At 39.3% G+C, this 14,885-nt stretch overlaps 1 protein-coding gene across 2 annotated transcripts in view; it reads left to right on the top strand.

Annotated features, from left to right (window-relative positions):
• The window catches only part of NEGR1 (neuronal growth regulator 1), an 812,983-nt gene that overhangs the window by 637,880 nt on the left and 160,218 nt on the right, over window positions 1-14,885 (top strand). For both annotated transcript variants that reach the window (XM_072834066.1, XM_072834067.1), the window contains exon 6: window positions 2,517-2,668. In XM_072834066.1, coding sequence (XP_072690167.1) covers window positions 2,517-2,668 — 152 coding nt within the window. The remainder of the gene's footprint in view (window positions 1-2,516; window positions 2,669-14,885) is intronic.

Below are 14,885 nucleotides of genomic sequence, written 5' to 3'. Positions count from 1 at the left end.
ATATATACCATCTCAGAAGGCATTTCCCCTCAAGCTCGGTTTTGGAAAAGCTGTCTCAGCCAGCTACTGGGTAAAGATGGGTTCTTCCAGGGTATTTGAGGAGTCAGCATTTATAAAACTCCCAATTCTACAAGAAAGTAAGTTTTGGACTACTCCAGTAATCTCAGAAAGGTAACTTCCTCTAGAGGAAAGACAGTCCCCCCAGGGGAAGGTACTTCTCTTTTTTATTGGCCATAATTACTTGCCAGACTGAGTGGAGCAGCAGGAGTTGCTGCTGCTGCTGTGCCATTGATGTGCCACCCAAGAGTGGGCCTACACATCCAGAGCATGGATAGGCTGCGTGATTTAGCAACATCTGGGACTTTGCCTTCAGACACATTGAAGGGCAGAGAACTGAAAGCCAACTCAGAAAGACAGCCCAGAGGAACAGAAGCAAATAGTACCATCAAGTTACTGACTATACTCCCTTGAGAGTTTCTCCCCAGAGTCAAGCCAAATGAAGACCCTGACTGATTTCTTCTTAACTCTTCAGCAGCAAAATGAATCTGAGTTTTGGTAGGTGGGGCACAATGGAGATTTAGTAGTCCAGGGAGCTGCAGAACGTGTCCATAGTGTAGCTGTGGATAGATAGACTTAAGCCATAATGCTGAAGCTTCCTGCACAATGAGGCTGTGGGGTGTTTATACATAGTATTCACTAATTTGTCAAGAATAAAATTACTAATGTGATGCAGAAAAATATGCAATAATCATGATAGTATTTTGGCAATAATGTTGATAGATTTGCAATATGAGACAGGGGAGTAAAAATTACTATATCCTTGATATTTTATGACCTATTTTCTTGTGTCAGAGTTGCAGATCATTAGGTTTATTGCTCAAGTTAAAGTTTTTCAATGTTTATTTAACTCAAAGTTTTATTAATCTGATTAAAGTTTGAGTTTTGGATAAGTCAAATTCAGCTATTACCTGAAATATAACTAATTCCCAAGGTAATCAAGCATGGCTGCTTATTTTAATCTGCATGTAACTACAGTATATTTTATCTGAATTCAGATGCAAGTCACATAATGTAATGCAAAGGAGTTCAACCTAAACTCTCAGGGGAATGCCATTTATTAGCATCTTTGTGATTAAAGAAATATTTAGTACTAAAACTTGAACATATTAAGAAGGAAAAAAACACCATGCCATTTGGGCTGTGAGCTTTCATAGCCCATATTGTGATCAGCACGTCTTTTCATAGTAGACTTTGGGGTTTTTTAGGGAGACATTATCATCTGGTTGGCATCCTCATTATTTCAGAATTCATCTTTAGAAAGAGAATTTTTTGAGGAGGCTTACCATTCTCTGTGATGTGGGGATGTGATCCTAACTCTGTTGATCTATGAACTATTTATTGTGGACCATTAAGTACTATGCAGGACTCAAATATAAAATAAAGTATGTCCATATGACCTTGCCTTTTGAGGAATTTAAAGCAATTGAACTTCCTTGGGTTAAAGAGACCTGTGTGCACAGAAACTACTACAGAGCAGTTTGGTTTCATAAATCTCACAACAATTTTGAGAAAAACATGCAGAGAGAGAGCGAGAGAGAAGGAAGAGTCATTTAAGGAGCATTAGAGTAGGAGAGATAGGACACAGATCAGACCTGAGCGAGGAGGGAAGGTTCCAGCTGGCAGAGATACAAGGGGCTGATGACCACTGGATGCAGATCAGGAAAAAGAAAGCAGAGGTGGGCATGGCAAGCCCTGAGGATGGTGACCCTCTGCCAGCCAGCCTATCTGAGAATGAGGCCTCTGCTGGTAAGCCTGGAGACAGATTGTTGGGTAGTCAGAATGGAATTGGGAAAAATCGAATTTTATATGGAGGCCCAGAAAGGTTAGAGGACTCTCCCAGTCACATTCCTAAGATGTGGTCAAGGTGAGACTCAACTTGAAATGCTCTCAATGCTAGACAGCTGCTTTTCTTCCTAGGGTTACCAGCAAGTCACCTGTCCGGGTTGTACCTAGCAGCAGCAAAGCAGTGTCAGCCCTAGATTCAGAACTATCCTGTCACAGTTGTGGGGTTAACTTTCACCGGAGTGTTCCAATAACAGCAACTGAAATGGCCTAGACGTATTCTAGGCAGCTTTTTAGAAACCATCAGCTTGTGTTTTTTAATAAAATCATTATATTTAATTTGCTTTGCTCTTTCTCAACTTTAACAGATGAGGCGCCATGGCTGTGGTGTGTTTAGTTTTCTAAAATACAAATCAATGTATGACTAGGACATGCAGAAATCTAAATTCAGTTTGTCGTAGAGTACAAATAATCCCGTAGTAACAATCTACAGCTGTCAAACAGCCTCTCCTCCCCGGTACCTACTAACGTAAGGAAAATATAATTGCACCATTATTACATTATGTGCTAACACTTGTGTGGCCAAAACTGTCTTTGGGTTGCCATGGCAACGTCAACTAAGATAAAACTAAAAATGGTATTCACGATGCATATTTACCTATTTTGTCTTCTAGGCTCTTCAATGGCCAACAAGGAATTATTATTCAAAACTTTAGCACAAGATCCATTCTCACGGTTACCAATGTGACACAGGAGCACTTCGGCAACTATACTTGTGTGGCTGCCAACAAGCTAGGCACAACCAATGCGAGCCTGCCTCTCAACCGTAAGTAACACAGTGTTGCCAGAATGCTCCCAGGGGCCCCTCGGCTCCTGTCCATCAGCAGAGATAAAACGTGAGAATGGCCTATGTTCCTTTTAGAACTCAGCCCGATGGGACACATCCCATACACAGAGGAAACCTGGCCCCTAAGTGGTATGAGTGTTTGAGAATTTTTAATCCCTTCTGAAGTCTACATGTGTTGAGAAAAATGTCTTAGAGCTGAGAAAAGGGAAAAAAAAATCCCTAAACAATAGGACCCTCTGAAAAATGTCTTCTGACTGAAGATGGTTTGGTGGGCTTTTGTTTGTTTTTGCTTTGTTTTTAAAAATGCATGACATTATCCTTAAGCATAGGTTAATTTCAGTTGAATTTGCTCTTGGTTGGTTTTCTTTAGACATTCATCTGGAAATAGTGAGAATTTCACATGCCATATATAATATGAAAGAGTAAGTAAATGATCATGGACAGAATATTTTATCCTATATGATAATGTTTTTACCTAAAACTGTATTTGAAATACAATTTAAGGTTTTGCTAAAGTAAGTACTATATTTCTAATATATCTTGGTTCCTAAGGACTAGAAATGGAACAAACTTGAGGATTAGTTGAAGAGAAACCTGAGCTGATGTTTTCTCCCACGATTGCTTTCAGTGCTTGTTGGAAGCTGAATAAACCACACATTTTCATAACCACAAAATATTCCTAATTTTGAAGTGGAGTGTTTCTCAAAGTGTTCAAAGATTACACAGCATAGACTGTCTTTTCAGTTCCACAAAGTTATCTGAATCGTCCTTATCTTTTACAGTTAATATTTTTATAGTAAGCTGACATACATGTATTTGTGTTATCATCCTGTGATAATAAGCCGTCTCTGAAAATTGTGAATATTGTGTAATTCATCACAGACATGATCATGTCTACTTTGCCGATGTGAAGATGGGATATATAATACTCCTACTACTTAAAAATATACTATAAGAAATTTCATGATTTATGAACTTTGAACTACCACAATTTAAGAACTTCTGATTCTAGATAAAGCATATTGGTTGTTTGTAGAAAATAATCATTTGAAAATGATTTGCCCTATGCACACTTTAAAAAAAACACATCACATATTATTCCAGCTTAACACTATTTAATATTTCTTAATGCCCCCACTCTGAAAAATACTACTTGCCATGCTATAACCATGGCGTAATAAACTTGCTTAAGTTTCTTCCATGAGGAGGATTTATTTAGTGTAATTATGAATAATATAAGCCATTAAAAATATTACAGCAGTGTGAATTTCAATTTAATGTAAATATTGATACTTCTTTGGTGTACTATTAATATTTTAAATGATTTAAATATTCAAGAACCTGAAAGAATAAATGAATTAAAAAGGCAAAGTAAAGAAAAATTTAAGGCTTAATAACACATTAGCTTTTTGCTATTTGAATTTCTAAATCATATCCTGATATTTGAAACTGAAACATTAATAAAAGTGACAAATTAGGAACAAATGACACTTACTTAGGCATTTGTGGTACTCTGGCAACCTTACCACAGTCATGTGGAGATAATGCACTGCTGAAAGGGCTCCTAAACATGGTGTCTTTAGAATGTAGTCTAATCATCTTCCTTTGCCACTGGCTTCCTGTATGTAGATATTAGTGCAATTTGATTAATTTGTCAACAAAGACATACTATGCAAATCTTGTCTACAATTATGAGCATAACCATAGAAGTCTGGGAAAATGTCTATATATTCAGAACCCTTATATAACCTCATCTGAAGCTCTTATTGCACTGAGCATTCCTGTTTTTACAATAATTATTTTTATATATTTTTCATCTCTCTCCACCAAATTATGTTTGTTAAGAATATAGAATCAATACCTGATTCATTGCATTATCTCCCATATCACCAAGCATAGCGTCTGGTATTTAATAGGTAATTGGGAAGTCTTTAGGGAATAAATGAATTTGTTAAACAGTGAATGAGTGATTGAATGGCTAATGAATAAGTGAATGAATGAACTGGGGTTTAGATGTAAAATGTGTATTTGTAATCTCTAGATATGCAAGGCAATACCAGAAGGATTATAAGTAACACTCCTTGTGAGCTTACTATAGACCAGATCCCATTCTAATCCCTTTATATGAATTTGTTCACTTAATCCTCATGTGATCCAAAGAGGTAAATTTTATCATCGCCTTCTTATAGATGAGGAAACTAAGATGAGGGGAGATTGAAAGCTTGGCCAAAATCTAATGGTTAATAAATGACAAAGCAAAACCTACATCCCTACAGATTGCTGCAGAGCCCAAGTTTTTACCTCTTACCTTTCCCTGTCTCTTGCTTTGAATATGAAAACATCAGTGGAGTGAAAGATAAATCGCATCACTTGCAACATACTCTGCCAAAGCTAAACCTCCACATACAACATATTTGTCCTCCTTGTGTTTTTTTTATCAACTTTTCTTTAATAATACAGGGTGCTATACTTCAACATATAAAACTTTTTAAAATAAGTGTTTAGATGTAAACAACATATGCCAGATATCTAATTTAAGTATATGAAAGATGAATGGGCTGAATGTTTGACTAAAAGCTTATACAAAAATGAGACTCAGGGACATTTAAACATACATATTTATGACAAATTTTAAGTCTCTTTGGATGGCACAGTTACCCGACACAGGCATTGTGAATCTATAGACTATATTATGGGGAAAGGTAGCTTTCTTAAAGTTTATGTGATGCTAGCTGGAAAGTGCACTGTGTCACTGTGAGAAGAACTTTTATCAGAGCTTCACATGGTCTATGAATGGGAGGGTCTTCAACCTCTAAATTGATCCAAGACTAGAAGCCAATCCTAAGCTGGTCTAGTATTGGCCTATGACCAACTGTTAAAAATCTATTGCTGAAGATCAGCCCGTCCTATAGTTAAGGGAGTGTGTAAAGCTAGCTTGCCCATATTCTTATCCAGGAGAAAAGAAATAGACTGTGGGAAGTCTGCCACTTGTGTACGTGTTAATATTTGGAACATGCCATGAATAAGAATATCTTCATGTTTTTATGGTTTGTATCACTAAATAGTTCATACACTCAGAGATAGGGTTATCAGAAATGTGAGTTGCCTAGTATAGTGTCTATACATAGCAAACACCCAAATTGACTGCTTTCTAACAGCTTTAGCCACTAGGAATCAGTTCCCCATCCATAACCATTTAGGATGAAACTTAGACTGATACAGTCTACTCCTGGTTTGTGACAACCTAGATCACCAAGAAGACAGAAAACAAGAAGCTATAATTTAGAGCTTTTCTATAACTAAGACCATCCAAAAAAAATGCAGCATTCTTTGGGGGCGGGGGGTGTGCGTGCGTTTCACATAAAATGAGTCAAGGAGGCCTTGGTTTGAATTCCAGTTTTACTACATATCAGTTATGTGTGACTTTGAGTAAGCAAATGCCAAAGGCTCAGTTAACTCATTGATAAAATGAGGATATGATAGGATAAAAATGAAACGGGATAATGCATGTAAAGCATTTATCACTCAGCCTGGAACAAAGTAAACAACAAATGTTAGCCATTGTTATTATATCATATCCCCTAATAGCACTCATTTCAAAAAGCAATATATAGATGGCTGACCTTATTTGTTAACCCAGAACCCAACACTTTACTAAGGATTTAGAGGGTAAAGTGTCACTGGCAAGCCAGGGAGAAGTCATGCAAATCTGAAATAATGCCCCAACTCTTGCTCATAACTTAACCTCATTCTTGGTCAGTGAAGGAACCAGACTTTGTGGCGCTAATTCCAGATTAAATATGATGTTTGCTGCATCGAAGTTCAGACAACTAGAAGATTCAAAGAGTAAAGTCAAACTAAAACTTTCAGGCTCAAATAATTTATTGAATAGCAGCCTTCATTCATTAGATAGATAGATGATAGATGATAGATAGATAGATAGATAGATAGATAGATAGATGATAGAGGTATTTGGATATGTATATTGACTGCCTACAATGTACAAAGCACTATGCTCAATGTTGAAAAGAAAAGAATTAATAGATCTAGAAAACCAATCCTCAGAGAGTTCTCTGATGAATGAGAGGAAAGGAATTAGAAACAGACAACTGTAATGCAGTACAGTAATGGTGGCATACTAGAGCAGAGAAGAGGCTCTTAATCTGGTCTTGAGGGCCATGAAAGGACTGTCAACTAGAATAGGCAATGTCAGTATGAGAATTATAACCGAGATACAACTCAAAATACCACCATTGGGTCATTTTCAAAGGTCGAAGTTTGCAGGGTTCATTCAAGAACAATCATGAGCACAGTGCACAGTGACACAAAGGAGAGAATCATCAACTCAGTCTCAGCGACTGATGGTGAGCTATAGAGATGACCCTTGAACAAAGGACGTGATAGGATTGAGCCTGGGTGTGAAATGGGTGGGGGTGGGGGTGATAATACTCTGGAATGAAGTAGCTACTCTAAAGACATGGCAGGCTGAAACAATCAGATACATTTGAAGACATAGTAGTACCTTTATAGGATTGGGGTAAAAGATGGGAGAAGAGAGTATTGAGAGATGACTGGACAAGTTGGTAGAATTAGGACAGGGGAGGCTGCACATGAGCTTGGACTTTATCTTTCTGGTTTTGGAGAGCTGTTGAAGGATTTTTGATAAAGGAAGGATCTGATCAATTTACTTTCTGAAAGACATTCTTAGGTAATGTGGAGGCTAAACCCAGATATTAGACTTATAAGAAGAGAATTACACAAAAAGGGGAGCAGAGGTGAAAGAGTAGAGAGAAGAGTTCATGACTAAATGTGGAGAGAATCTAGACAAATCCCACCATTTAGTTGGGTGAGATTAACCAGGATAGAACATGAGAGGAGGATTAGCATTTTCAGATCTGGGGAGAAGGTAGAGGTAGAAAGAAGAAAAATGACTTTAATTTTAGACATACTCAGTTGGAGGCAATCTCCAGAATGGAGATATGAATTAGAAGTTACTAGAATGAAGGTGGTAATTTCAGTTAGGTATGGCAAAGAGATGAGCAAGGACCAAAATCCAAGTAAAATTCAGCATTGAGGAATGAGCAGAAGGTGAAACATCCTGCAGAAGCTCGTGGATTCTGTGTGGGCAGAGATGCCCGACGCAGATCAGTGCCATGGAAGCCGAGGAGGAGACCTGTTCAAGAAAAGGGAAGGTCAGCAGTGTCCAACGGTACAGCAGATCGGAGACGTCTTAAACTCCATCACTGTCCCTGACAATTGGCAATTATTGGTGATCTTTGCCAAAGCAGCTTCTGTAGCAAATTGGGGGTAGAAGTCACGATGCTGTGGATAGAAAGGTGAAGGAAGTAGGTGAGGAAGTAGAGACATGGGCAGTACACTCCTGTTTCCACAGGTGAGGGTGTGAAAGGAAGAACGTGGGCTGAAGATCTGCCTTGATGCCTCAGGGCCTGGTCTGCACTGGGCCTTGCTCAGTAATAGGCCCAGTGGCCGTGCGTACACCAAGCGCTCCCTGAGCGGCAGAGACGCGGCACCCCAGTCATTGGTGATCGTCCCTCCTGTGCTTCTTGCTCTTCTGCAAGCCTCTCTCATTCTGTTTGTTTGCCTCTTTCCTCACATCTTTCTTCAGTCCTAGAGAAACAACAAAGGACTGATTAAAAATGAAGTCACCTTAAACCCCTTTGCCTTCCGTGGCCTGTGGACTTTTAGACTGTAATAGTCAGAGGACATCTCATTCTGAGCAGAAATGTTAGTCATCTCATCAGTAGAATGACTTTAGGTAAAGAATATATAGTTTCTCAAGTGAGGGCAAAGCAGAATTTTGTAGGAAAACTGTAGGAAACCTAGAATACAGTGAATCCCTCACCTTCTAGACCATCTGTCCAGAAATTTCTGAAATATAACCTGCCTTGAAAACATCTCTTAAAAAAAAAAAAAGAAAAGAAAACATCTCTTAGTGTATGTGTGTGTGTGTGTGTGTGTGTGTGTGTGTGTGTGTGTGAAAGAGAAAGAGAGAGAGAAAGAAAAAAAATATATTCTGTGGATCAGTATAGACCAGCCTCAGGGAACAAGTGCTTGAACAAAATTAATAATAGATGACAGCATGCCAACTATTCATAGCAAAATTCCTTATTAAGTAAAAAATGAGGGATTCAGAACTATTTGGGATTTTATACTATTTTTCAGTTGTGGTTTTTATTTCCTGAACATGAGCAACTGAAAGAGAGGATTCCTTTAAGTCTTTCCCTAAAATGATGTGAACGGAATGATCCCATCCTGCCATCTATGGGTCCAGTTCATCAAATTTACACCATTATTTGATCAGCAATTCAGTAACTGATTGAATTCATTTCTATAGGCAAAATATGTTGTATGTGCTTTGTTTCCCACCTTCTTTAAAAAAAAGAAACCGGATATTCATGATAGGACCCAAAGAATCACACTCTAAAGGGAAAGAAAGAAGATTAGTTAAGAAGAAAATCTTAGCCATATAAACAAAGTGCTTAAAATTCACATAGCTTTGATTTAATACACGCTTCTCCTGAGACCCAATCTATGAAAATATTGGGGACGAGTCAAGCTTTAATAGTAACAGAGTCCTGGCATAGAGGCCTGCGTAGATAACGATGATATTGCTACAGTCTGTGGGCGCCAAATCCCTGTGTCGTGTGTGTCCAAAAATGGGGTGTCAAACCTATTGTTAGAATATAGGTCCTCATGATGCCATAAGGACTTCTCTCCTTCTGTGTGTGTGTGCGCAAGCACATGCATTTATTCAAACAACAAAGCATTTGCCTCAGAAATATTACACAAAGTCTTCGAAAGCTTCACCATAACTTTGTCTTTTCCCTGCCTTAGCAACCCTGTGGAGACAATAATGAAGTTCCAATTTCAAATGTTTTATACAATCAGGGCTATTTAACTTTCTGGAAAATCTCCTTTCATGTTAGAGGCTCTTTCTTCCCAGTCTATTTAATTTGATGGACACCTTCTCATTGAGATTAAAAAAATAAATAAATAAAAAGTCAGTAGCTGATACCCAAAAGGAAAATGGAAGAGGCTGTTGGAGAAAGTAAGAATGTGGCTGGCATCACAGTTTTTCCTTGTTTAGATCTGACTGAGGCAGGCAAACGTTATTTTTTGACTGATTTGTTGAATATGGAGCCAGCTGTGCCCTTGCAAGTAATATTTCAGCTCTCTGCTTGCTTCAAATGTCCCCACATGCCAGTAAGCAACTGTATGGGCTCTCTGTTACTTTTGTGTATTATAATAAACCCTGATTCCGTGTGAAAGGTGATACCACAAATTTGAATGATTCATATTTTAGATTGAAATTGATCTCCCCTCCTGGAGCTTAAAAGAGATAGGAATTTCATTTTGGTTGAAAGAGGCAGTAATAAATTTAGACGTGGTGATTATTGAAGACAGTGTGCTATGTGAGCCAACTAGCTTTATCCTCACAGCTTTAAGATGTTAATGGAAAGCCTTTCCTGGATGTTCTAGTAATAAATATTTGACAAAAAATCAGGTTTGCAGTTGCAGGTAGATTTTGATAGAGCTGCACCAACCTACTGAATGGCAACTCTGCTGGACTGGAATCCTCACAGACGTAATCGTCATACAAATAATGGATGTATACAAATGTGCTGAAATGCAGTAGGAGTGGAGCGAGAAGATTTTTTTTTTCCTCCCTGACCTTATGCCTAGAAGCCTTGTGTGTTCTCGAGAAGCTAGACACAAAACAGTCATCCAGTGCCATCCGTGAGAGGTGATACCCAACAGGTCGAAGCACTCAGAACAACTGCTGGAACCTATGATGCTCCCCTCCCGGTCACCGGATCAGCACGAGTAAGAGCCAACCCAACCCAAGTGCTAAAGATGCGCTAGTGAAGCCACGTCAAAGGACAGACCCTTAGAGCAAGAGCAGTCTTGGGTAGTACCTGGTTTTTTTCCAGCTTTTTGAAGCAGTGGATTCCTTTCTTTCCCCCAAATAAGACCTGGTGCTCATGCCCTTACTCTGTAACAACGATGAAGTTGGAGTTCATTTGCCTGATGGGGAGGGAAGCGTGGAAAAGCCTGTCTGTTCCCTCCCTCCCACGCTGCACAGTGACCCCGGGGCCCGGCCCACAGCCATGGGCCTGCACAAAACCAGGTTTGAAAGCTTTCCATCTAGGAGTTCTTTCCATCTGGGGGTGCGGGAACTCCAAGTTGCGTATTGTCACAGCGGATGGAAAGCTGCAGCCGGCTCCGTTTCTCCTGCTCCTGGTGCAGTGCTCTTTCCACCACACAGGCCAACCACCGAAAGCTCTGGAAGCAAGCGGATCGTCGTCGCCCGTGCAGGATGTTGGTCGGTTCCTGCAATCCCCGTCTTTAAGCTTCCTTGTCTCACCTGATTTTTATCTGGTCGTTGTGAAGATCAAATGATACAGGACACGTAAAATAGCAAATACGGTGCCTCATTAAGTGTCACTTTTCCTTTTCTTTCCTCTCCGGTACGGATGATGCAAACACTGAAGGGTAAACCAGTAGAAACTCAATCCCTGTAGCCCCAGGAACAGTGTGGCTTCATCTCAGTGGAGGTTCCAGGACGGCGCTGGTTCTTCAATTCATTTATTCATGTACTTATGTATATCGCTAGGATACTGTCTTTTTTATTAGAATTATTAATTAAATCAGCCATGCACATAAGCATTCACTTGTAATGATGTAAAAAAAAAAAAAAAAAGTGGCCAGGTTGATAGAGAGGGTTGTACAAGATTAATTACTCTACTGATGTGTTTCCTTCGGGTTAAGAGGCAATTTGACAGCTGCATCCTCCAGCTCCTGAAGCTACACGTGCCTCCCGATGGCTGACGAGGGGTCAGTAAATGCCAAAGGGAGGATGGAGCGTTGCTATTTGCTGGTGCCATTGATCAGCCCCGAAATGTAGCAGGTTTGAGGGAATTAGGTACCAAAAAGATATTGAAAAATCAAAAAGAGTTTCAAACTCAGCCATAAAATTTTACTAGGGGTCCTAGGCTGAGAGGCAGGCTATTTAGGTTCTTGCCTTTCCTTGGAGAAGTCCTTACGTAAGGCACTGAACCTTCTGGCCTCAGTTTCCTCATCTCTAAAATGAGGGGAATAAAATAAATAACCAAATTCTCTTTTGGCCATAATGCTTCAAGAGTCTAGGAAAAAAAAAATCTATGTGTGTTTAAAAGAAGCAGTATTTACGTATTGACTGATATTAAAAACAGTTACACTTACCCCTTAACATAGTAGAAAGGCTGCCAATATTTTTCCCTTCTGTACGTTTTTGTCATTGAACCCGAAATTATTTTTTATTGACAGGGGAAGAAAAAAAAAGTATTTTAATGTGTTTTGCTCTGTGGCGAGTTTCCATAAAGTTTAGCTCAATAGCACTGCTGGCCTAATCATTTTGTCATCTCTACAAAGAATTTTACTCTCCAGGGAAATTTCCTTTATGTTCACAGTTTCAATTCTGTCGGCCAATAAACCTATGGAAAGGCACGAGAATAGATCTTCCTGCTTGCTATTTCACAAAACTCTGACCCTTATAACAAATCAGGCCAAAATGTGACCCTGTGTATATGGGAGTTGTGGCTATGAAGATTTTGTAAAAATGAAAAGGTGCCAGCATTTCCAGCTTGGAGAAGGTATTAGCAGCCTCTGGCTTCCTGAGGGCCTCAGCTGGCCTACCCCCGACGGCATGGGGGGCCCGGGAGAGATTCCCCTCGCGGGGACTTCTCGGGTGGGCTCTCCAGAACACTCGCCCAGCGTGCAGTGTGTTCCCTGTAGCCGGGACGGGATCCGGGGCAGGATCCAGTAGTGTGAGCACGGCTGTGGCGTCGGACACTGCCTCCCACCACGACTCTAGGGCTGTGGTGTCTTCTCCTGGGAAATGCTGAGTCTGAGAGAGAAGTGAAGGAGAGGATCATCCCCAAGTGCCAGTCTTATGAACCTTCCTGTTTCTCCTCAGGCCACGCGAAGTGCAATTAATAGAGCACATCACCATAAAGGAACAGTAAAGTGGAATTGGATTTTTTTTCTCCCCTGTTTTGATGTTCCAAATAAAGGAAAAAAAGAGGAAGAACTAATTGCAAAAGCAATATTTCAGTGGGCCACGCTTGCTCTGAACCTCTGTCAATTCTGCTTTCGTAGCCGTAAAGTGGCTGGGGAAGTGACTAGAAATGGCACATCCTCATTGACTGTGTCTATTCAGCATGGACTGGATTTCCCTACTTATAAATATAATTCAATTGAGATTTCTCTCCGGAGACACAAATGAGATATCTGCACGGTACATGTTTAAGTAAGATTTGGATAAATCAAGCAAGACTTGCTTGCGTGGAGATGTTGTTTCACCTCTGGCACGGCCAGAAATTCTTAGTAAGTTGGATTTTTCCAATTTTATCTTTTTCTTTTTTTTACAAGATTTCTCTTTCGATGATTTTAAAGCAAAGAAATAACTCGAGTAACCCAGCTCTAAAATGTGGTATTAGGTAGGTTGCATGCTCTTCAGTTTCCTTTCTTTGATTTTTTAAGTCAATCCAATTAGTGCATATGTGGAACAGCCTAATTAGTGAGGCAGATCATAATTCTTGTCAAAGAACCATTAGAGTCACCACTCGGGCCACTTAGAAAGAATTAAGTTTTCTAAAGTACTTCCTAAGACAACATACAGCATGTGCTTTTTCTAAAACTGGCGGGATTATAGTCATGTTTTAAGGATGAGTGGTCATACCTATAAGGAAAATTCATATTTACTCAAAAAATAACAATTTCTTGGGAGCCCTATAGCTTATAATAATATGCTTACCCAAATGTAGACAATATCTATACTTGAACTATTTAACTAAGCAAACACATTTTTAGGAAGACTTGCAAAAGCTATGAACGCACAACTCTGTGGTCTTGACTCTGCTGGAAAAAGATAAAGCGGAAGTGTTTATTTCTCTCAAGCTGGCGTATTGCTGTTGGAGTCCGTATTTGACATCCTTTCTTACACCCATTTCGCTTCATACTTCAGAACCACCTGTATTTCCCCAACATCCCTCCTGCCAGCAGCACCTGAAGGAATGGGTCTCGTATGCCAAAATATTCTTAGACTGCCACACATCACCTCCATTCGAATCTTCTGTTATTTACTTTTTTTTTCTTTGTTAGCATATTCCCGGATTCTTCCTCCTTCTTATTCTTGTTGTTATATTTTCTGAAGGACAAAAGACATGATTACTCACATATTTTAGTTCTAGATTCACCTGCTTTCTGGATCATACCCTCTTTTTTTTTTTTTCTTCCTCTCCTTTTTTCCTCAACTCCAGGACTTCATCATCACCAAAACAGATAAATAGATGCTTCTCTAACCAGAAATATAAATTTCGGAACGGCAACAAACAGCCCCAGAATGGGCAGCTCAAAAATTGCTTTTGAGAGCTTCATCACCGAAAATGTAATCAAACTTAGCTTACCCAAAATTGATTTAAGTTGCAGCCTAAGGCCCAACCTTTGACCAGGGCAGCGTTCGCACTTGCATCGATTCGGCCCACAATTGAATTACTCAGCAATTCTGCGCACTTTCAGCTCCAGCCCCGGAGTGCAAATGGCCAATTTGGGAAGCAACCTGGTTGAGCTTGAAATTTGCAGGAAGATTTCCTCATACATTCCTGGGAAAAAGCAGGCTTACTTTTTTAAAATAGTCTTAGTCACATAATTGGCTGCCCAGACCATCTTTTGTTTATTTTTTATGTTCATTTTGATGTAAGAAAACTGCTTCTCCCAGAGAATCTCTTGACTGAAAAGATGAGTTCAAATCTTAAGATATATGTACTAAAATTTGGAGAAAATGAAATTAATGGTGTTAAAATAAGGAAGTATAATATTCTAGTAGATAAAGAGAAAGGTCGTGTACACATTGTATTTTATAGTTCTAGATGTGGCAGTTAAAGAAAAAAGCAAGACATGGTTTTTGTGATGTAAGCAAAAGAACCTTCCATAGGTATCCATCGAATCGTATTCTATGAAACACATCCCACCCTTCCTTTCCAAAATATTTTATAAGATTAGCACAAAAAAATTAAAAATGCTCTTTCTAGGACATGGCAGGCTTTTGTTATACATTTTTATTTTTCATATTTACCCCATTGTGCTGTAAATTAGTTGTATATCATCTGTCATCCTCATAGAGCTCCTTTTATTT

Source organism: Canis lupus, chromosome 8 (genome assembly GCF_048164855.1).
Source record: "Canis lupus baileyi chromosome 8, mCanLup2.hap1, whole genome shotgun sequence".
In the NCBI taxonomy this organism is placed as follows: Eukaryota; Metazoa; Chordata; class Mammalia; order Carnivora; family Canidae; genus Canis; species Canis lupus.
The sequence above is the reverse complement of the archived record's forward strand: the minus strand, read 5'-3'. Positions and strand labels throughout refer to the sequence as shown.